Here is a 23,150-nt window from a genome sequence, read left to right on the forward strand (position 1 = left end):
AGAGTTATGCACTAGCGGAATCCTAAAAGGATATGAAGAACTCCCAGTGGCCCATGAACCAGATTTTCAGAATCTTGCTTTAACTGTTCCCCCATAAGTAGTCGTTTTGATACAGAACAATACAGTTCAATGACACTTTTATTTCTTTAATGCCTGAGCCTTTTATATGGCCTGACCAGTTACTAATGTAATAAACTGAGACACTGAAAAAATAGCTATGCATGTAAGACTCATAATGCCTTTTGAAAATTACTGCTCCAAGTAAGAGGGCCTGGTGTGCTTAATATATAGCAGTTAGTTTACATGTGTATGTATATGTGAAAGTTCCAAATTTTCATATATCACTACATTCTATCTGTATAGAACCTTCAGAATTCTGATGTTCACTCAGAAGATAGTATACAAATTTTTCATGAGCCCTTTCCTAATCATATTTATCTCATTAAAGAAATCTGATACTTTGAAAATTTTCAAATGTGAATCTTACAACTTGATCTCTGTTCACATAGAAATCTATCTTGAAGATTACAGATAAGGGTGCTTTCAATATATGTCAACTTAAAATTGATTTCAAATGTGAAAGTTTGAGTATCAAGAAGTAAAATAAATAATGATTGCACTAAATGCAAAAGGGTTCTATGTGATGCTTTTTTTTCCCAAAGGAGTGCAGAAATGTTTGATCTTGGTAGGCTAAATGTTCTGTTTCATATAGCTGAGGCTTTTCTGGCTTGACTTTATAAATTACTTATTTTTATCTCACTACAGGGTCCTCCTGGTCCCCCAGGTCTTCAAGGACCAGTTGGTGCCCCTGGAATTGCCGTAAGTATTCCAAATTGTTCCATAAATCTAAATCCTTACAGCTCCCTGGTTAAATTTATATACTGTCCCATAACCAGTCAATTTTTTGGGGTAATAATTTTCTTCATATGTTTCACATTAAATCGAATTTAAATGATCAAATATAGCTAGCCAAGCTGATTCTTAGAAACAAAACATATTGTAACTTCATTTGAAAATAAGTAATAGTTTGTTGAGAATTCCTTAATATGTAATAATTCAGAAAATTATTTCCATTATTAGACAGCTTTTGCTTCTCTTGGTATATATGATCAAGTCAAAATCAGTCATAATCCAGAAGCAAAGCAAGCAAGCAAAACAAATAATAACATATTGGAGCAGATAATGGGAATTTGGTCTATTTTTTACTTGGTTATTCTTAAATACATCTGCTTTGGTTAAATTGGAAATGGTCACATTTTTTGTAATGACCCATATAATAATGATCTTTTTCCAGTTTGGGACAATTTTTCTTTCTCTTCTCTAGGGAGGTGATGGTGAACCAGGTCCTAGAGGACAGCAGGGGATGTTTGGGCAAAAAGGTGATGAGGGCGCCAGAGGCTTCCCTGGACCTCCTGGTCCAATAGGTCTTCAGGTAAGATGCCCCTGTCATTGTTTACTCCATCATTTCTACCTACTTCTCACCAGGCTTTCTGGTGGATGTAAAACAAAATATTTTTTTTTCTTTTTTCTACATAAGAACTTGGGAATAATGTTTATTCATAAAGATTATTTTATTTAAACGTGTAGCTGAACTTGAAATCCTTGTTATCATGTATGATTAATTCTCCTGAACGTGTATCAGGGCTGGTTTTTGATTCTGGAGTAATTTTAGCCCCACTTTAATTATTACACCTCCTTTCTTCACTCCTATTTTGTTTGGAAAATGAACTACAACTTTACCTAAGTCTGCTACTTAAAGTAAGATATTAGAAGGGTTCTTTCATACGACTCATAAGAAGGTAAGTTAGTATTTCAGACTGATAGCAATAGGAGGCACACAAATTCCTAGGGAGACAGGGGTGGATCCCTGGAGAAATTCGACCTATGACTCTTACTTTGAAGATGGTTAAAAAAAATTAGAAGCATTTCTTAAAGAAATGGGATCCTGCCAATAGCAACTGCCAACAGCACATGTTAAACAATGATCGGTAAAGTAAACAAATTAACAGTTGATCATTTAAGATAAATTATTATTATTTTAAAATTATAATTTAAATTTTATGAAGTATATCCAGGAAAAGAAGTATTAAATTGTGGAACACTAAAGGCTGAGAGAGTTCTGTTCAAACATATCTTACCATTGGACTCTTAGAGAAAATGTTCCAGAGTGGATATCTTCTATTCTAGGTTGTTTTTTACTTTGCACGTGATGTTCACTGCTTCCTACGAACTTTGGAAGCACTGAGCTTTTTTTCTTCTGCTTGCTTGTTCTATCTCTTCCTAGTGATCCACGCAAAGGTTGTAACATTTTGTCTTAAATGATATTGAGGTACCGCATGACGATAACTTATGGTATATTATTAGTATTAGAAATGGTAAATTAAGTCATCTAGTTCACTGGACCTAGAAATTTGTGAAGTTGTAGAAAAGTCTATGTAAATTGAATTTATATAAACAGTTTATATATTCATTTTTATAAATATAATTATACAATTACTGTTTTTTGATATTAAATAGCTTATTATATACATAATTACACAAATTACATTATAAACACAGTATAATGAACTATTACTGTTAAAACACTCAATGGATGTTTATCAGATAACAAGATTTTTTAATTGTCTCATTTTATTTTAAGGTCAAAATAATTCTTTTTAAACTTGGAAAGTGAAAAAATTTTACTTTCGTACTTATCATGTTTAACTCAGTTATACTTGTTAGACAATTATACATAAACAGTGATAAGTACCACATATCAATATGTGTAAGAAGCACACATATTTGAAAACAACAGGACATTAAAATTAGATTGCCAATGGATATTTATTTTCTTTTTTTGCATTTGACTAATTAGTCTGAATCCTATAAAACCGTAATTTAGAAACAGTTCTCATGATTAAAGAAGGTGTCTTGTAGATTATATTTATAAAAATTTCAATACAATTATCATCTTTGTTTCCACAAAGTAAGAAATGTGCTTTTTGATGAGGGTGACTCAAGAAATCAATTCATTACAATTGTGATTATATTTTCCCACAGCTACTTCTTTAAATCAGGAAATTGGATGATGCTAATGTAACTAACATGTTCACAATTGCATCTGCCTCCTTTAATTGAGTCTTCATGGCAGAATAGATATTAGCAATTATAATAGACATAAAATAATCTAACATGCAGATTAAATGTCTTGATTTTTCAATTTGATGTTTACTATCATCTGCATATGAAGGATATACACACACATATATATGGAGGGAGAGAGAGTGTGCGTTCTTGATCGAACTTCATTTTTGACTCATCATTTAAGTGGCAATGATTTTAAATTGACAGACCTTAAAACAGAAACTCTCTATGCATAAATTACATCCTTGGAGAAAGGTAGGACATTTCATGAGAACTGATTAACCCTAGAGTACCTTTCAGCGTGTTTAGTTCCATGCAACAAGAGATTTTGACTCATTATGTCTCCACTGATTGTAATAATGATAATTTTCTGTCTTAATCAATACAAACTATGATCTAACTTAATTAAAAAGAAATAAATATTTTTTTCTATTGGAATATTTTTATTGAATTAATTGGAATAATTATATGCATAAAAAAGATGAAAATGTACAACTGGGTTTGTAATAAAAATAAAACTGTGAACTAATATTGACATACCTTTTAATTTGGGGATACTGAATTAGATGAGCCCTATCCTAAAAGGGTGTGAAAACCTGGACAGAAAATAAGGAATATAATTTTTAATTTATTGTGTTTTTGGAAACTTAATTATGTTTAAGTTGTGGTATATGCTATTTAAGAAAATGGTGTTAAAATGAAATATTTATTTCAACTGTGTTAAAATGTGCATGCATGTTTAAGAATTTAAGTTTATGTGTTTCATCAAATTCAGAATTTGAATTTCTGAAATTGACTGACTTAGAACCTAAAATTTTTTGCAATCACCTACAAGTAATTTTTAGGTCAATAGGATCTGAGAAATACTACCTGTCTTTTTCTTCCAGAAACTTCGCTTATAATTCTAGAAACAATCATCAGATGATAGTAACAGTTTGGGGAGTACATATATAGTAGGTTATAAAAACAATTTTGTGCATTACCAACATTAAAAAATGAAATAGAACAGGATAAGATAAAATAGAATGAAAATATCAAAGGCTATCATCTATGCAAAAGGCTAAGTATTGCTTTTTGAAACTCATGTTTCAGCTACTTTATATGTGCATGGTTAGGGAGCATTAAGTAAAATGTATTTTTCACAGTGGCTCACAGTCAAATAATATTCAGCAATTGCAGTGCAGTGTCAAGAAGTCAGTAATGTCACTAAAGTACTAGCAGTTATTTAGAACTTTTACATTGTTTGTATTTTTATGTCTAAAATAGATTACACCTAAAATATTATTATATAAACATTAAAAATTATGTATTGCATATATGAGATGTATTAATATATAATTATACTCTGCAAACATTAAAAAATGAAAAAATCCATAATCCTACAATATTAGAAATGACTACTATGTTTGCTATTTCTGTCTGATAATTAGCGTGCCTATTCTAGATACATATTTTACAGTAAAAGTTATACCATGCATATTCATTTTTATTTTTTATTTATTTTATATATTATTCATGTTTAGAGTATTAGTATCACATTAATAATCACATAACATTCCACTACTTTATATAATTGAATTTCTTTAGTTCTTTTTTCTAAGATTAAACTTCTGGAATGACAGGATTTTTACTATCATAGCTACTGTTAGCAAGAAATATTTTATTGAATGTAGCTATCTTTGTTAGTTTATTTTCTTAGAATTCATTCATTCAACAAACATTTTAATTTTTGATTGCTCCTCTGCTAGTTCCTAAACAGTTGACACCTAAAAGATCACTGATGAATGCATGCCCCAAAGTAGTTCATGACTGTAAATATACGCGAAAGTGACATAAGAAAGTTTATAAATGTAAAATTGATGTACGTACCAAGTATTGTTGTGACATGAAAGAGGAAATAAAAATAATCTTCATGGAATAATTCTTGGGAAGATCAAATAAGTAGTCAAGAAGTAGAATAATTTTTCCATAAAGAAATAGATAGATTTTTCCATAAAGAAATAGAAATTTGAGTGCAATCTTTCTGTCTTCCTTTATACCATAACACAGAGCTTCTCCTAAATAGCAGTTACAGTGCAATTGAATACAATGGAAATAGATTTGAAAGATTTTTTTTTTTTTTTTTTTTTTCTGTCGCCCAGGCTGGAGTGCAGTGGCACGATCTCGGCTCACTGCAAGGTCTGCCTCCCGGGTTCACAGCATTCTCCTGTCTCATCCTCCCTAGTAGCTGGGACTACAGGTGCCTGACACTACGCCTGGCTAATTTTTTTTTTTTTTTCCTGTATATTTAGTCGAGATGGGGTTTCACTGGTGTTAGCCAGGATGGTCTCGATCTCCTGATCTTGTGATCCGCCCGCCTCAGCCTCCCAACGTGCTGAGATTACAGGCGTGAGCCACCGCTCCTGACCTGAAAGAGTTTTTAAAAGTATAATATAGTAGGTTTCATAAGCTCAATGATTTGTGAGATGTAGAAATTGAATTAACAGTTTCAAGAATTCAGAAGATATTTATAACCTTTGAAATATATTGGAATATTTATTTTACCAAACTGGTACCTAACTATAAAAACCTCATGTTCTAAAATGTTTTGGGCCAAGAGTTTCCAGAAATCTCTACCAGGGAAGTTCTGTGTATTATTTGTACAGGACTGAGCAAATGGTTGGGCATTCATAAATTCCCAGATCAAAGTATATCTTTAGTTATTGTAACTAAAAATAAACAATATAATATTATACAAAAAATAAATGTTATTTGTAAATGTAGGTGTAAGATTTTATTACGTGTGGTCAACACTTGTATAGTAGGTGTTTTAACAAATGTTAGTATCTGAATCTTCATTTCCGTGTACTTATTGAACTTTATACTTGATTTTATCTTAGAAATTGATCAAACGTGTCTTTTTAAATACATGAGTGATTTTTATTATTTTTCTATTATATTTTCTTAGGGTCTGCCAGGCCCACCTGGTGAAAAAGGTGAAAATGGGGATGTTGGTCCCATGGTAAGTTTTTATTTTTTGGTGTTTGATGGGTGTGTGTCATATGTATGGCAGTCACTGGTTTGTAAATTATTATGTGTTTTTTCATTACTATGTATATAGTATTGAGGTGTATATAAGCAACTGCCATGCTTTAGTTATTTCTTAGTCTGTAGCTCAGGATTTTTATTTGGAGCAGGTAAAGAATAGGTAATATTCACTCAAGATTTAGATAATTAGCAATTTACACAGAATCAAAAGATAACTGTACTTTGAAACAAATTCTTAATTTAATAAGGAATTATGTCTTAATTAGAATGCTATGACTTATAATTATTTGCATTTATTGATTCTGGCTCTCTAAGACCTGAACTGAGAATTTGAAATGCATATAATTGTTTATTTAGCTCTACCTTAGATAAGAAAATAATTAGCAAAGGTAATTGAAATCCATAATGAAATGTGATGACTGCATGTCTTAAGTGTCCCTTTCCTTCAACATTGCCCCCAATTTTCACTTCCTTCAGAATACACATTTTCAAATTTTAACACTTGTCTGTTAGGTTTTATTCTCCTTAGGAATTACACTCAAATCTATTATATTCTTTGAAATGATCCGTATTATCATTAATAAAATTAGATATAAGAAATACATGAAAAGCGTTGCTGATTCAAATAACTGGTTAATAGTTCCAAGCGGTATCAGATACTTTCCAGATATGGTTACCATGGTTCTGTGAATCATTGATATATTCTTCCTGATTACATAGTAATAGATAATAACAGAAAAGCTTTTCAACCATGGCATTAGAATAAACTGAGATCTTTTAAAAACACTAATATTCTGTGAAATGTACTAATGTACGCTGAAAAACACTTGCTATAGAATATTTCAATCACAACCTTGAGGCAGGAGATTCTGTCATCAGTATTTTATGTAAAGTGTCCCAAGTTAATTTTACTGCACTGTCAGGAGAGAGAATCTTTGTTTTATGAAATTAAATAATTATTCTTATTTTCTAATTCTAGCATATAGAACCTAAGAGTTGACATAGAAAAAGCTAAAAATACGTATCCACAAAAAATACTTCTATTGAGTTAATGAATTCTAAATCTACTCAAGCACCATTTCTTTTTCCAACTTTACATTTTATGTTGTAACGTATTCTAGAATGAAATATATCTAATTATATTGTGAACATATTATACCAGACAGTAGCAATAGACTTTCTTGACCCATTTTCTAATCACATTTTTTCTCCTGAAATCCTGATTTCCTCATAGCTATGTGTAAAGGCTCATTTGCTAACATGACGTTGTATCCATCAAGGATGACTTATAATCCTGATATGCTTCACTAACTACAGTTTTTACAGGCTTAAACTTCTTTTAGTTTTTTAGTCATAAAATGAAAATGTTGGAAACACATTTGAATTTGGTCTTTGTAAACCTCAATATTTCTCTCTTATAGGGTCCACCTGGTCCTCCAGGCCCAAGAGGCCCTCAGGGTCCCAATGGAGCTGATGTAAGAACTCTGAAATACATGTTAATTATTTTGAAATTATATAGGTGTTGTTATTTTATAGCAGATGCTCTCTGTGAGTTATAATGCAGGTAATCACACTATTGTTTAATATTAAGTGGTTAAGAACTCAAGAGTCACCTATTCACTCCACTTCATTATATAACAAAATAAATGGAATTTATAGTGACCAAATCATGGTAAATATAACATAGGTACACATTTTCCATCCAATATATATTTACTGTGACTGAGAAATGTTATAATGTTGTGTATATTATAATTACCACATCATTCAAACCAACATACTTAGACTGTGCCTTGCATATGATAACTCTTATGCCCTTGTTAACAATGGCTTTCATCTAAAAGCTTTGCATTTTGTATTTTCAGTCTATATAATGTTACAGCAGTATGTGCATGATAGGTGCACCCTTTATCACATAAAATGTTTTAATTATATAAAGATGATATTCTCCAAGCTTAAAAATTATTTTAGTGTTATAAGATTTTGAAATATAATGCCATATTTATCTTACTGTTACCATTTATGGATCTATGGCTTTGACAGTATTTTTCCTTCTGGCCAACTTTTCACAATGAAGTCTATGTTTTCTTCATGTCTCTGGTCTTCATTTTCTTCATTCTTCTTTAATACCTGCTTTAAATTCTGGCAGGCCAGAACTGAGAAAAAAATAGACTAGAAATGGAGGAGCTAAAAGAGTGATTTTAATTCTCCTTAGGTAATTAAAAGCTAAAAGATGTTATAAGGGGTTTGTTTCTTGCCTGGATTATGTAATTCTTAACCAGGGTCATAATTTTGATTTACTACAAAATCACTGCCTAAAACCGATCTAACTATTCTGTTGGCAAAGAGATTGAAACTATGTTTCAGGAATGAACCAGGGTGTGAAAGTCTCCTGCTTTATCTTCAAAATTATAGTGAATTTGAAAATCAGTGTAATATATTAAATTATTTGCTATCCAGCACATTTGACAACTCTATTAAGTATCATTTAGTCTCATTCTTTAAATGACTAAGAATACTCATGCATCTATTTCTCTCTTTTTTGAGAACAACTAGATACATGTTTACAAATGCATTATTTTAATAAGAATAGGGATAATTGCATTCCTTTTTCTACACTGCAGGGACCACAAGGACCCCCAGGATCTGTAGGTTCAGTTGGTGGTGTTGGAGAAAAGGTAAATATATTAGTGACACACAGTTTGAAACAGCATGAATTACGAACTTTAATAATACTGGGTAGTAGTTTAAGTGCTTCTAGTATGAGTGTTTCTAAGCCTTTTACATAGTTATATGATTCACATGTCATCTAGTAGTTTCAAAAATTAAAGTTAACATGATTTTGAAATATGTTTTGATTGCCAGTTATTATATTGAATGAGTGCAGATATTATTTTCTTTAATCTAAGCAGGAACCTTATAATTATGGTGTCATTATTATCCACATTTATAAGCTGAGAAAGCTGAGCCCTAGAGGATTCCTGTAATTTCATCAAAGTTTTTCCTTAGAAGGTGACTAAGCTTGGATACATTGTAGTCCACGAATGTCTAGTCATACTCAGTACTCAAAATAGAAGAGATTGGTTGATGTAACTGACTTAAAGGGAAAAAGGAATCCTTCAAGCCACAAAGGAATTAATCATTCATTTTGTTACAATTTGAGTTATATTTTCATTACTAATACTCGGACCTATCTTTGTCACTTTTCAAAATAGTTGGCATGAGCACAATATCTGGGCTCAGAATAGCTTTTTTTTTCTTGTGAACATGATTTTGTTTAAAAAATCTGTTCTTCCTTTTATAAAAATGTCAAAATGATCCATTGATTTCTTGTTTAAGCATTCATGCTCACGTCTTAATAGAATTTTCAAGAAAATTATTGATATTTTCTTGTTTTAAAAAATAAACTACCCATTTTCAGAAAGGGAAGAATTGTATTTATAACATCACATATTATGCAGTGAAAACACTAAAAATTTCCTTGATTGCTAATTATTAAAGGATATCCATAGTATAGACTTACCCTGTTCTTAAAAATGATTCCCTTCCTTGGTCTCAAGTTTTTTCATATATTTTATATTATACCTAAATTGATTTCTTTTCATTAAAGCATTTAATTCTCAGAAAAAAATATAATATGATTAGATTATGTTACTGTATCTTGATGTTCACTTCAGCTCCATGCTTGTATTCTAGTATTTTAATTATAATCAATGTTATTTGATTAAGAGAATTTTTAACTCGTTATCTAATTCTTCCTGCATTATTTGATTGACTGCCTTTTTTAATATATATTCTTAAATTTAAAGTTATGTGTTGAAACTGTTCCGGTAGTTGGTGTTGAAATTGAAAACACATTTTTTATTCCATTCAGTTGTCCTAGAAAACATTTTTCATGGTGCTGAGACTCCTATGGGAGACCACTGGTCTCTGAGGATATCATCACGGTAGACAAAAGACCCCAAGGCACACACCTTTTCCTCTTCTCTTTGCATCATCTCCTTTCAGCTCTAATGCTGACTCAATTGTTGTGGGAGCTAGTCTCTAGGATTATTAGCTTTTATTGGCTTCTTTCCTGAAGATTTTGAATGCAGAGGGAAAGCTGTCATTATTTCAGTGATACTCTTGAAAATAGGCATGAATGCCAGATGTTTAGAGTTCTGAGAAACTTCCTTCCACATTGTTTCCATTTAATTTAAAGCCTATGTATATTATAGTAACACTTTGCCAAGTTTGACTCTTATGAGAATAATTCAGTCAATCTGAATCATTTTGAATCAATCCGAGTCAAAATGTGTTACAATAAAAAACACAGTTTTGATTTTGCTCCTTTCTTTTGCATTTTTTTTTTTTATGTGACAGAGAACAGGATAGAGGCAGAATTCTAACCTTCGTTTTGTTGTTGTTGTTATTTTTTAATCAAGGATAATATAATTTCTAATAGATTACAAATTTCTAACATCAGCTTTGATTCTGGCTGAATGTATACCCATTTCTATATTGAAAAATTTATTTCCAGTCACTGGCAATGAAGAATTAAAAAAGTATATTTTAGTCATGTTGCATTTTGTTTAAATATATTTAACCTGTTCTTTATGTACTGTATAATTGATATAAGTAGCTTTTGCACTTCAATAATTTTATCAATACTTGGAAATATGTCAGGATATTTTCTTAAGGTTTATACATATTTTATAACTTTGTACATACAGAGTAATTTGTTATTTTTTCTAAAAAGATAAGTACCTAAACACGTGTGTTATGTAATGAGGTAAATGGTTACATAAGTAATGACGACTTCATAACCTAACATCTCCTTCATATACCAGTGCTCTATCATAAAACTTATATTAAATATTATTCTTCAGAATGAATAGTTTGTAGCATTGTGATACTAGAAACATAGACTTAATTTATATAATATTAGTCTTGTTGCCATGGTTTATTGATTTGTGATTTTGTCCCACCTTCCTTAAAAATATTTTAAATGAAACATTTTAGATACATTTTAAATTTCATTTTAACTAATTGTCATTTTACATTGTGCACACTTGGATCTAACATCCAAAATGGTAGTTTTCGTATATTTTGGACAAATGAATATTAATATATTATTCTTAAAATAAAGAGACTTTGTAGTAAAAAGCTCATACTTTTTAAATTTTTTTAATGTTTTTTTTTTTTATCACCTCAAGCATTTATCATTAGAAAGCACATACTTAAATTCTAAGATTATTTAAACCTATCTTTTCACTGCATATCATTTCACTCGTTTAATAAAAAGAAAATAATCTTTTCACAATATCCATAAATTTAACTTTATAGTTGAAAAGAATGAAAAGAGAACAACAAAACTTATAGAGGGTTACTAAAAATATTTCAACTATTTCTTCTGTAGTTCTAACTTTCTGTGATGTTACCATGAATTAACGTGGTACATAAGAAAACATTTTGGTTATTTCTTTTGCTGTGCGGAAGGTTTTTAGTTTAATTAAATCTCATTTGTCTAGTTTGGGGGTTTCTTTTGCCTGTGTTTTTGAGGTCTTAAGTCATGAATTATTTGCCTAGACCAATGTCCAGAAGAGTTTTGCGTATTTTTTTTTTTTTAGTATTTTTATAGTTTCAGATCTTATGTTTAAATTCTTGAATCCTTCTTCAGTTGATTTTTGTATATGGTAAGAGATAGGAGTCTAGTTTAATTCTGCTTAGGGCAAATCAGATTTCTCAGCACCATTTATTGAAAACAGGATCTTTTCCTTTTTGTTTTTGTCAACTTTGTCAAAGATTAGTTTGCTGTAAATATGCAGTGTGATGCCTCCAGTTTTGTTCTTTTTGCTTAAGATTGCTTTGTCAATAAGGCTCTTTTTGTGGTTTCATGTGAATTTTAGGATTTTTTTCTATTTATATGAAAAATGACATATTCAATGTACATACTCAATAGATTTATCATATTTCTAAATAAATATTTTAATATGGACATTTTACAGTTGATTTCAATGCCAAAATACTTGTTTCATTTTTAAGATATGAATGTCAGCTCTTGGAAATATCACTAACATATCATTCCATTATACTGAGATAGATGAATGATACCTCTCTTTATAAATAATATAAATGCAATATTTTTCTTGTAAGATTTATCCAAAAATTCTGGAAGTATTTGCTGTTCATCTTGAGAGATGAAGTAATGTACACATCACACTACTAATAATAAACTCTTGAAAAGTAGTTGATATCTCCACCATTAAGTGGGCAATTTAAGAATTTAAAATATGTGTATGTTCTCAGAGTAAGAAACTATGTACACAAAAATAGTCTCTGCCCTGAAATTGTGTTTGTAGGTAATATGACACATTTACTTAAGAGCAGTGGATTTGTGTCAGGAATACTGGAAATATTAGAGTTAAAAAGTAAGGGAAATATAGGCCTCACTTCTTTTTCAATTTAAAAGAATCATTACCACTTCACAATTGCTGAGACCACTAGTGTGACTGATTTTGAGTGGAAACATGGTCAATGAATGTACTGTTTTATTTAACTGATGACTTGAACAAGACGTTATATTTTTTGTGCATTTTGAAGTAGGAGGCATTAGTAACAGACTTTCATAGGTAAAACCTGCCAGTTAAAGAGATGTATTTATTAATCCACCGGGCTAGAAAAAAAGCCATTCATATCTAAACAGGGAGATAATAAAGGCTATCACATTTGTGTGTATACTCAAATGGAGCAGTTTTAATTAATGTCTAAGAAACTTTACATATATTATAATTATTGCCTTTCCTCTAAGTTCTTTAGATTCCTACTAAACAAATCCTATAAAATATCAACATATGTACCAGCAAGTCATCTGTTAATTTGTTGTAGTTAAGAGAAATAAATTTATATTTTAGCAAACAATTTGAAATTGTTCACTCAATAAACTTATTTATAATTTGAATATTGACACAGTGCAAATACATAATATTTTAGGAAATACACACGTCTGGTGATGGTTTTGTGGTAATCTGGATTAATATGCCGACTATTAACTAACCAGTGAGAACTATAGCATCAAGCCTAGGTATTTCTGTCTACTTACCTGAGAAATAAAAGCATTGGAGTCACTAATAGAAAAAGTTATTTTTGTTATTAAAGTTTTTCAATGCCTGTTAAATAATATATAAAAAGGCTAATCTAAAATGATAACATTTGAATTTTACAAATGTAGACTATCATCTCTGTATTCTAATACTAATTTGATCTTCTCTATATAGGGTGAACCTGGAGAAGCAGGGAACCCAGGCCCTCCTGGTGAAGCAGGCGTAGGCGTAAGTACTGTGTTATTGTTAACATAGTGTATTTTTGGTTTGAGAATTTCTTTTACAGCATTACAAACATGTAACTTAACTCTTAGCTGTGATTCAACTTTTTACTTTCCCTTTCCAACCCATTAGGGATAATCACAAATAGAAAGCCTTGTTTAATAACTTTGGATATCCTCTGCATATGTGGATTCATAAACAAATTGAAAAAAGATCATATTTGCTGAAGTTAGAACATTATGGGCTGTTTACTGTATGCATTCCCTTTGATGAACTGTCCATAAAAGGAATAAGCAAAAAAGTCCTGCTGCCTTAAATAAACATGTATCAATCGTATTAGGACTATATTATTCTAATTAGTTTAAACCGGGAGTAAATTTGCCCACCAGGAAATATTTGACAATATCTGGAGACACTTTTGGTCTTCAAACGTGGAGGGTTGGTATCCATTTAGTAAAGGCCGGGGATACCATTGGACTTCTTAAAGGGCAGAGAACAGATCTCCACAGCAGAAATTGCCTGGCCCAACATGGTGAAACCCCGTCTCTACTAAAAAGTACAAAATTTAGCTGGGCATGGTAACACATGCCTATAGTCCCAGCTACTAGGGACACTGAGGCAGGAGAATCTCTTGAACCCGGAAGGCAGAGGTTGCAGTGAGCTGAGATTGTGCCACTACACTCCAACCTGGCGACAAAGCGAGACTCTGTCTTAAAAAAAAAGAAAGAAAGAAAATTTTCTGGCCCAATGTGCTAAGATTAATACACTTTTATGCAAAACTTGTAAGATAACTCTTCTTTCCTTCTATTTTTCTTAAAAAAAAACATGGAGTAGGGTCCCAAAGGAGAAAGAGGAGAGAAAGGGGAAGCTGGTCCACCTGGAGCTGCTGGACCTCCTGGTGCCAAGGGGCCACCAGGTGATGATGGCCCTAAAGGTAACCCGGTAAGTGAGTTTAGTCCCCTCTAATGTGGCATTTATACCAAACTCACCTTGGAGCTTTTCTTAGAAAGGTTAGAAATCCTGAGGCTCTAGACCATAGTTGGTAAATCTGACTTTTCATCATTTCATATATTCATAAGCATTCTCAACTGAATTTCTTTAGAAATTTTTTGGCAGGAGAAGAGAAATATTCTCAGCAGGTTTTGCCATGATTTTAACCTCTTAACCTCCAGAATGTCATAACTTTATAAAAATTTATTTTTCATTTATTTCTTTTTCTTTCAAAACATCATTCTAGGGCCCTGTTGGTTTTCCTGGAGATCCTGGTCCTCCTGGGGAACCTGGCCCTGCAGTAAGTATCAGGGAAAAATTAAGAAATTATTTTGATGGGAATGTTTCTAGTTTCTGTATTGTTAATAAAGAAAAAATCTAATTACCAAGTGAACTCCCAAAAACAGAAAGAAAAAGAAAACATAAAAAGTAATTGCAAATGCAGGAAAATTCATATAGTTGGAGACTATTTCACCAACATTGAGTGATTAAGCTCTTCATGCAATGTAGGTGCAACAGTTAGATTAGGTTCCTGGTCTTTGATGGGTTGTAAAAACAAATTATCTGAGTTGTATCATTATTTCAAAGTTACAGGATCTTTGCTTTTCTGTTTCTCTTCTATAATGCAAATCCTATTTAAAACTATACCATGTTTGTTCATGGTGAAAGAATTCACTGGCATTGTATACTAATGACATCTTCTTTCTTCCTTATATAAAGAGCATGCTGGATTTTAAATTTGATATATGAATAGTAGCAGTTTTACAAAATTTTGTGGGAAGAGTGAGAGGTACCACTATCTTTTTTAAAAAGGTTAAAAGAATATAGTGATTTTACTTGTCCATCTGATATTTTTTCTCAAGAGATGGCCTAACATACCTTTTTCCTAATAAGTAGTGTGGTTTATTGATACTGAAATATATCTTGCTTCGTATTTTATTTCCTCTTATAGGGTCAGGATGGTGTTGGTGGTGACAAGGGTGAAGATGGAGATCCTGGCCAACCGGTGAGTAAATGCACTATTTTTTTTTAAGTCTTTATATAGTCTCAAGGCATTTTAATGAGATAATCAGAAGTAATCAGCCTTTGAAAAACATAGCTCTATGTATATGCACTTTTCTGAAAGAATTATCAAAAAAATTGTTGAATTCCAATTAAAAGTCAGTCTTACATGGAGTGTTTCTTATTTGATGTAAATTAATAAACAGTCTTTATAATGAAAAGTGTAATAATATCATACTAATGATGTTGTCACACTATATAAAATTCAGTCATCTATTCATTGTGTTAAAAAATTAAAAAAACAATAATACTAAAAGAAAAGTTATCTCATCATTAGCAAAAGTTATTATCCCATCATTGACATGAATTCTTTTAATTGTGAACCTAAATGAACTCTCAACATAATATAGGCCTTTTGAAAAAAACCTATGAATGATACCGGAGTGTACTTTGGACACACGTAGTTATTTAGGGAGAAAGTAAGGGAGGTCACTAACTTTAGGAATCAAAGACAATGGTCCCTCAACACAATGTTGTCTCTGGGGCCATTCCTACTAGATGGTTTGCTATCACAGATACAGGCTTATTCTGCATAGATAAGACCTGTGGATCATATGTCAGCCTGTGTATTAGTCCATTCTCATGCTTCTGTGAAGTACACAAGAATGGGTAATTTATAAAGGAAAGAGGTTTAATTGACTCACAATTCTGCATGGCTGGGAAGGCCTCAGGAAACTTACAATATGGTGGAAGGTGAAGCAAGCATGTCCTTCTTCACAAGGCAGTAGGAGAGAGGAGTGCCAAGTGAAGGATGAAAAGCCACTTATTAAACCATCAGATCTTGTGAGAACTCACTCACTATCACAAGAACACCATTTGAGTAACCACCCCCATCACTCCCACTGGGTCCCTCTCATGATACATGGGGATTATAGGAACTACAATTCAAGATGAGATTTGGGTGGGGACACAGCCAAACCATATCAACACGATATATACACCTTGGCATAGAATGTTAGCGTTGTACAAAAAGAAATTTAGAAGTAATAGTATTATGATTTCACATGTTTATGTGATATGAGCAGAATTATTAACCATATGATTATATTAATTAGCATGCCTATTTAATGCCTGCCAGATATAAATTAGCACTTTTTAATAGGACACAGTTTTACATAAAAAGAGTTTGATTCATTTTGTTCTAACTATAAATCATTTTACCATATAAATTTACCAGGTCTAAGTATAAATATCTGAGGAAGTTTAGGTATCTGAAATAGGGCCGAGATTTTCCAGGAAATATTGACATCTGGAAATGAAGAAAGAGGGTGGGTTTCCATCCAGATTTTGAAATTTTATATAGGCCACAAAATAATATCCAATTTTGTTAAAGGTATTTTTTCACATTTTATAGGGTCCTCCTGGTCCATCTGGTGAGGCTGGCCCACCAGGTCCTCCTGGAAAAAGAGTAAGTTTCTTTAATTCTTTATTTAAAACATATGTTCATTAGTCACTATGTATAAATTTATACAATATGCAAGCTGCAGGCAGCATGTTATAAGAATAATGAGAAATATCATAAATCCTAAAAACAATTTGTAAATGTGCCAAATAATAACTAAAATATAACATATTCTAACTATTTCACTGTCACAATAAAAATAAGAAAAACAACTTCTACTTAAGGAGTTTTCTACTCCTCTGTGCTTAGATCTCCCCTTTGTACAAATGTAGTAAATTATTATAAAAGACTTTGGTGGTATCCTGAACATTAACTCCTGTTGTAATATTTGGGGATGAGCTGTCAAAAGTCCAGTGCTAGCTTAAAACATTGTAAAAACCTGAATGCATCAATGGAATGAGCTCAGGAATCAGTATATAATGTTAAATTGCTTTACATTGTCAAACTTCTCTGACTCGGAAACAGTATTTTAATGATGTCCTATAGCATAATATAAATGAGTAGATATTGCTGAAATTATTGGCCATAGTATACCCTAGGAGATTTACTTTCCTGTCCTTTTCTCACTGATGCATTCTTTTCATAATAAAGCAATCTCTGCAGACCTGCCTCTTGCAGCAGCTGTTTCACTTTAAAGTGTTCTTCTGTACCTCCTTCAGTCTATTTTCAAACCGGCACATAAGTAAAATATGTGATAAACATCAAAATATATTTATCAGGCTGATTCCCTCTTCAGTAATCCAAAGTTACTGGATTATAGCAGGGCAATTAGTGCCACTGCTGTTTTCTAATGGTATCTTTAGTTTACGGGAATTTTTGACACTGAATATCCTCACAGTAAACATAGAATGTGAATGGATTTTACTTTTGTCTCTCAGCAATGCAAATTTGAGTCAATATTTACAAACATTTCTTTTTGCAAAAAATATACTTAATTTACAATAAAACTTATCTCTGAAAACAATTTACTCTTCATTGGCCAAGTACATTTTTTTTTTTTTTACATTTTCTCTTGTTATTATTATTGTGTCTGCAACCCCAAAGCATGGTCTCCGTGTAAATAGATTTATCCCTCAAACAACCATGGGGATGTTATTCTTAGAAAGTAATTAGAAAGTGTTGCATGATTTTTTGATATCCATTGCGTCTTTCTGCTTTAAGTCCAGCTGCTCATAAAACTGTGATGCATAGCTGTCTATTATACTATTTCAGACTTTTTGGAAGAATAATTATATAAAATATCCTTGAGAATGTATTGAAATACTTCTTGAAACAACAGTAAATCTTTTTTTTCTTCTTTCTTCTGGCCTCAGATGGTGGGATGCTATATAATGTGGTTGGTAGAACAATGCAGTCATAATAGCTGGCTTTCAACCAAGCTTCACCAGTTACTATCTGTATTACATTTGGCAAATTGTGTATTCTCTGTTTCTCAGGGGACCTAACACCCACACTAGGGTTGGGTTGAACATAAGATAACTCACGTAACACAATAAAAAAAATATTCACCTCATAACTGTTGCTGTGTTAGCTCTGAGTTATGGCATAGTTATTAAAAACTTCTGAGCACAAGGATAATCGTCATACAAGTATAAAGCATGATGCTTTTGATACAGAGGAAATTAAACCTTGCTTCAAAATGTAGCAGCAAGTAGAAAAGGAGAGACTGTATCAAGATTGATTTTGAATATTCTATTATATATTGACAGCTTCTCAGCTCATTTCATTACTCAAGTCAAACTCTTAGCAAGTGCTATCTAGTCTAGTTTCATTTTAAAATATGTCAAAAGATTATTTATTTATTTTTTTTATAAATTTAACTAATTACCATTGGATATTTGAGATGAATTCTCTTAATATGGTAACAGAGTTTTAGAATGAATTCCTTTCTTTAGCCATTCAGCGGTGGGTCACATGAATTATTTATTTTGAAAACAGCTGAATATTTTTGAAAAATGTTTTAAGTAAATGATAAAATAACTTATTAAAGAGTATTAATGGAAACATAAAAGAGAGACATATATGTGTGAACCAGTAAGTCTCATGCCCCCTTTTAGTATAATAATATGACCCAAAACTTATACATAAATCTAAAACTATCACATAAAAATATTATGTTAAAACTATTAAGCTGTTGTATGAAAGTATTTTAATATAACAATGTTGACATTATTGATATTATAAACTTTCAGATATTTTCAGTCATAGTTACTAATTTTAAAATCATGATAATATAATGCAACAAATTTTTATTCTTTGTTATAACATGTTTTAAAAATATATTTGTGTTTATTACTTTGGAATGGGTAATGATCGACAATTATAATTTTAGTGAATAAGTCAAACTTCTAGGAAGACCTCCCCCCAATTCTAATATTGAGAAAATATCATAGAAAAGTCAGTACATATTCAGAGGTTTAGATTATACATTTGTTCTACAACACTGAAGTAGTTTTAAGTAAGAGAAAGTTCATATACTTATGTTCTTATTCATTTACATCTAAGTTGGACCTCGCAATTTCTAGTTAAATGAGATATAATTTTAAAACATGAGTTAATTGCTGATTCTTAATTCCTGTCTCTTATAATGAAGGATGCATTTTCATATATTAGAAATAATCAGTTATAATAAAAATATAGCAGTATATTAATGGAAATGTACAAACATATTTAGTTACTTGTTGCTTTAAGAACATGAAGCATCCTTTTTTAGTACATTTAGTGTTGCTATAAAGGAATACTTGAGGCTGGGTAATTTATAAAGCAAAGAGGTTTATCTGGCTCACAGTTCTGCAGACTCTACAGGAAACATGATGCCAACATCTGCTTCTGGTGAGGGCCTCGGGCTGCTCCCACTCATGGAAGGAGAAGCAGAGCAGGTGTGTGCTGAGATCACAAGGTGACAAAGGAAGCAAGAAGGAGCAGCAGAGGTGCCAGGCGCTGTTTAACAGCCAACTTTCTCAGCAACTAACAGAGTGAGAAACCACTCACCCCCATCAAGGAAGGATATTAATCTATTCATAAGAAATCCATCCCCATGACTCAGACACCTCCCATTGGGTTCTACCACCAAGATTTGGAATCAAATTTCAACATGAGGATTGTGAGGGGAGAAATATCCAAATTATAGCAATAATCAATAATTATTTTCTCATCTAGCATTAAAGATTACATGATATTCTGAAATTATAAGCAATTGGTAAATTTTTCTTTAGACATAAATATCAAATACAATTACAAAATAGAAAAATTATGTTATTCTCATTCCTGCCAATATTTCTAACTAGACAACCTGGTTAATTCCCCTGATTAAAAGGAATAAAACAATCCTTAAAAAAATAAAATTATGATTAAGTGGATTGATGAGATGGGTAGAAAATAAGACCCTAAGATAATTTATTTGCAAAGTTATGCTTGTGTTTTAATATAGATGTATAGGCAATGGTCCATTGAAGAAAATGGCCAGAAAAGACCAATGGGTATATGTAAACCTTATTGTAATTGGACATTACACATCAATGGAAAGTGGCTAGGCTATTGAAAAAATTCTGCTGCGAGAAGTGACTTTCTATATGGAAAAAGATTAAATATACCTCATCTAGCTTATTTCACCGAATTCAATTCCAGTTGATTTATAATCATAAATGTCAAAGGTATACTTTGAAATATTTTAGCCAAAATTATTTGAGAATAATTTTTGACATCCAGTCATAAATTCTGATCACACAGGCGTAATCAGAAAGGAATAGATTGATGTATCAAATTGCTATTACAATTTCCTATTTACCCAAAGTACTTAAAAGACAGTGGAACAAAAAGACCTGATTAGGAGAAAATATTTCTAACATACAGGAAACATGCATAGAATAATTTGTTAGGATATCTAAGTATGTCTTACAAATTATAGTAGCAAGAAAAAACAGTAGAAAAAATATGCCAATGGCATGAAAAAGTATTTGACACAAATACCCCATGAAAAAAGAAAATATTTGTAGGAATCAGGAAAGTGTGTACTAGAAATTACATTGAGATACTATATCACATCCACTAATTAACAAAAATGTACTTTGACAAACCAAGTATTGGGAAGAATGTTTTCAAAAAACAGTGAAGATTATTATGCATGGCTGTTGTGAGTTACTGGGTACTGCTGCTTTAGGCAAAAAGTTGTACGTTACCTAATAGAATGTAACATGAACTTTTTCTGTCATCTGGTAATTCCATTTCTAAGCACATATCCTAGATGACATTTTGCTCCAAAAGACTCAAGGAATAATGTTTTGTTATCCTTGTTAATAATAACTACAGACAAGATAAGTTAATTGAGGTATATTCATAAACTAAAATTTTGTATGGCAATAGAAGTGAATGCGCTACAGATGCATGCATAACATAGATGAATATCAAAATCTAATGTTAAACATTAAGCAGAATAAATATGTGTGTGTTTATACATATGACTTGTGTGTGTATGTGTATATAATGTTTACCTGGAAAAGATAGATTACATTATTTCATGTATATAATATGCAACATTGTTAAGGACAAGTTTAGCATTTAAACATAAGTGGTAAACATGATAAAGAAATGTAAGCCAATGATTAACAAAAATTTAGGATGGTAGTTACTTCTGTGGAATAAAAGTGGATTGCAATTGTTACAAGTGGTATGTAGGAAGCTTCTAAGTTAATGATACTGTGCTGTATATGTAATGCATTTGTATGTTGAAAGACTAAAATAATACAATATTGAGTCATTCTAGCATGTGCTGTATAGCATTATGAGAAAGTACATTAGTTGAGTTTCCTTTGATTTTTGATAAATTGTTTTAAATTAACCTCATAAAAATGTTAGCACTCTTCTATCCTCTCTTTTTAAATTGCAATTTATAGAACGATGATGAGCTATTTTAATCTATTCTCATCACTTTGTAAAAAAAATTAGAAGGCCTTGTATTCATAAATCAATAATAACCTGAGAACGATGGTGACTATGCATTGCTTACAAAGTTATTCACATTCATTTTGATATAACAGAAAAATCAACCTTAGGTCAGTTCAATCGAGCAATAATATGCAGGGTTTTCTCTTTTAAAATATGGCAACAATAAATTGAAACTGAAAGCCATTTAACACAATATGTTAAATTGTTTTCTATATTAGGTTTGGATAAACTGGCATGCTTAATTGCTTCTGTCTGTTTTACATAATAATCTATTTTCTTCACCAGAGTAAAATATATTTTAATGGTGTGAAAAATTACTCTTATGTCAACAATCTTATTACCAAAACTATGATTTGTTCTGGTTTAACACTAGCAATTAATGCTTGCACCATTAATGTACAGCCTACAACACTAGTTAATTTAGTCAATAGCTCTACCTCAACATAAACAAATAGGTGGCTTAGCTTGAAAAAAAAAAGAAAAAGAAAAAGAAAAAAATGGAAACACAGGTCAAGTGCAGTGGCTGACACCTGTAATCCCAGCACTTTGAGAGACTTAGGCAGGAGTATTGCTTAAGCCCAGGAGTTTGAGACAAGATAGTGAGATCCCCATCTTCTAAAAACTTTAAAAAGTTACCCAGGTGTGGTGGCACATGCCTGTAGTTCCAGCTATTTGGGAGGCTGAGGTGAAAGGATTGCATGAGCCTGGGAGGTCCAGGCTGCAGTGAATCATGACTGTTCTACTGTACTCCAAACTGAGCAACAGAGGGAGACCTTCTCTCAAAAAAAAAAAAAAAAAAAAAAGCAAACCCAAAAATTGAAGCCCAAATTATTTACTAACATCATTTGCAACCTATAAAATGACATCCCTTTTATCTTAATTTCACTAAAAAGTAGACCAGAATGCTGTTGCATCAGAATCAGACAGAGCTTGTTTCAAATCCTTGCTACCTAAAAATGTGACTTGGCATAAGTTAATTTATTTGAGTCTCAGTTTTCTCATTTATAAAGTGGGCATAATAACTAATTTACAATACTGAAGTGAGGAATAAATGAAATTGAGAAAATGTATATTTAAAGCACAAAGCCTAGTGCCTGAATTTGTCAGGATCTCAAACAGTGGATGTTATTATTAAGCATTGAATAAGGGTTTCAAATTGTAGTATTATTTATAAGCTCAATAAACCTTTTATTAAATAAAATAAAAAGATAAAAAGGAGTAAAATATTTTCTTCTGATGTCCTCATTGTGTACATGAAAGGACAGCTCATTAGCAATAAATTCATGGTAAACTTA

The 23,150-nt window shown here is 31.4% G+C and overlaps 1 protein-coding gene across 2 annotated transcripts in view; it reads left to right on the top strand.

Moving 5' to 3' along the window:
- The window catches only part of COL11A1 (collagen type XI alpha 1 chain), a 220,085-nt gene that overhangs the window by 168,301 nt on the left and 28,634 nt on the right, over nucleotides 1-23,150 (top strand). For both annotated transcript variants that reach the window (XM_033197012.1, XM_033197010.1), the window contains exons 45-54: nucleotides 766-819; nucleotides 1,325-1,432; nucleotides 6,074-6,127; nucleotides 7,575-7,628; nucleotides 8,778-8,831; nucleotides 13,410-13,463; nucleotides 14,292-14,399; nucleotides 14,695-14,748; nucleotides 15,400-15,453; nucleotides 16,864-16,917. In XM_033197012.1, the coding sequence (XP_033052903.1) occupies nucleotides 766-819; nucleotides 1,325-1,432; nucleotides 6,074-6,127; nucleotides 7,575-7,628; nucleotides 8,778-8,831; nucleotides 13,410-13,463; nucleotides 14,292-14,399; nucleotides 14,695-14,748; nucleotides 15,400-15,453; nucleotides 16,864-16,917 (648 nt within the window). The remainder of the gene's footprint in view (nucleotides 1-765; nucleotides 820-1,324; nucleotides 1,433-6,073; nucleotides 6,128-7,574; nucleotides 7,629-8,777; nucleotides 8,832-13,409; nucleotides 13,464-14,291; nucleotides 14,400-14,694; nucleotides 14,749-15,399; nucleotides 15,454-16,863; nucleotides 16,918-23,150) is intronic.

Source organism: Trachypithecus francoisi, unplaced genomic scaffold, assembly GCF_009764315.1.
Source record: "Trachypithecus francoisi isolate TF-2019V2 unplaced genomic scaffold, Tfra_2.0 Lachesis_group5, whole genome shotgun sequence".
In the NCBI taxonomy this organism is placed as follows: Eukaryota; Metazoa; Chordata; class Mammalia; order Primates; family Cercopithecidae; genus Trachypithecus; species Trachypithecus francoisi.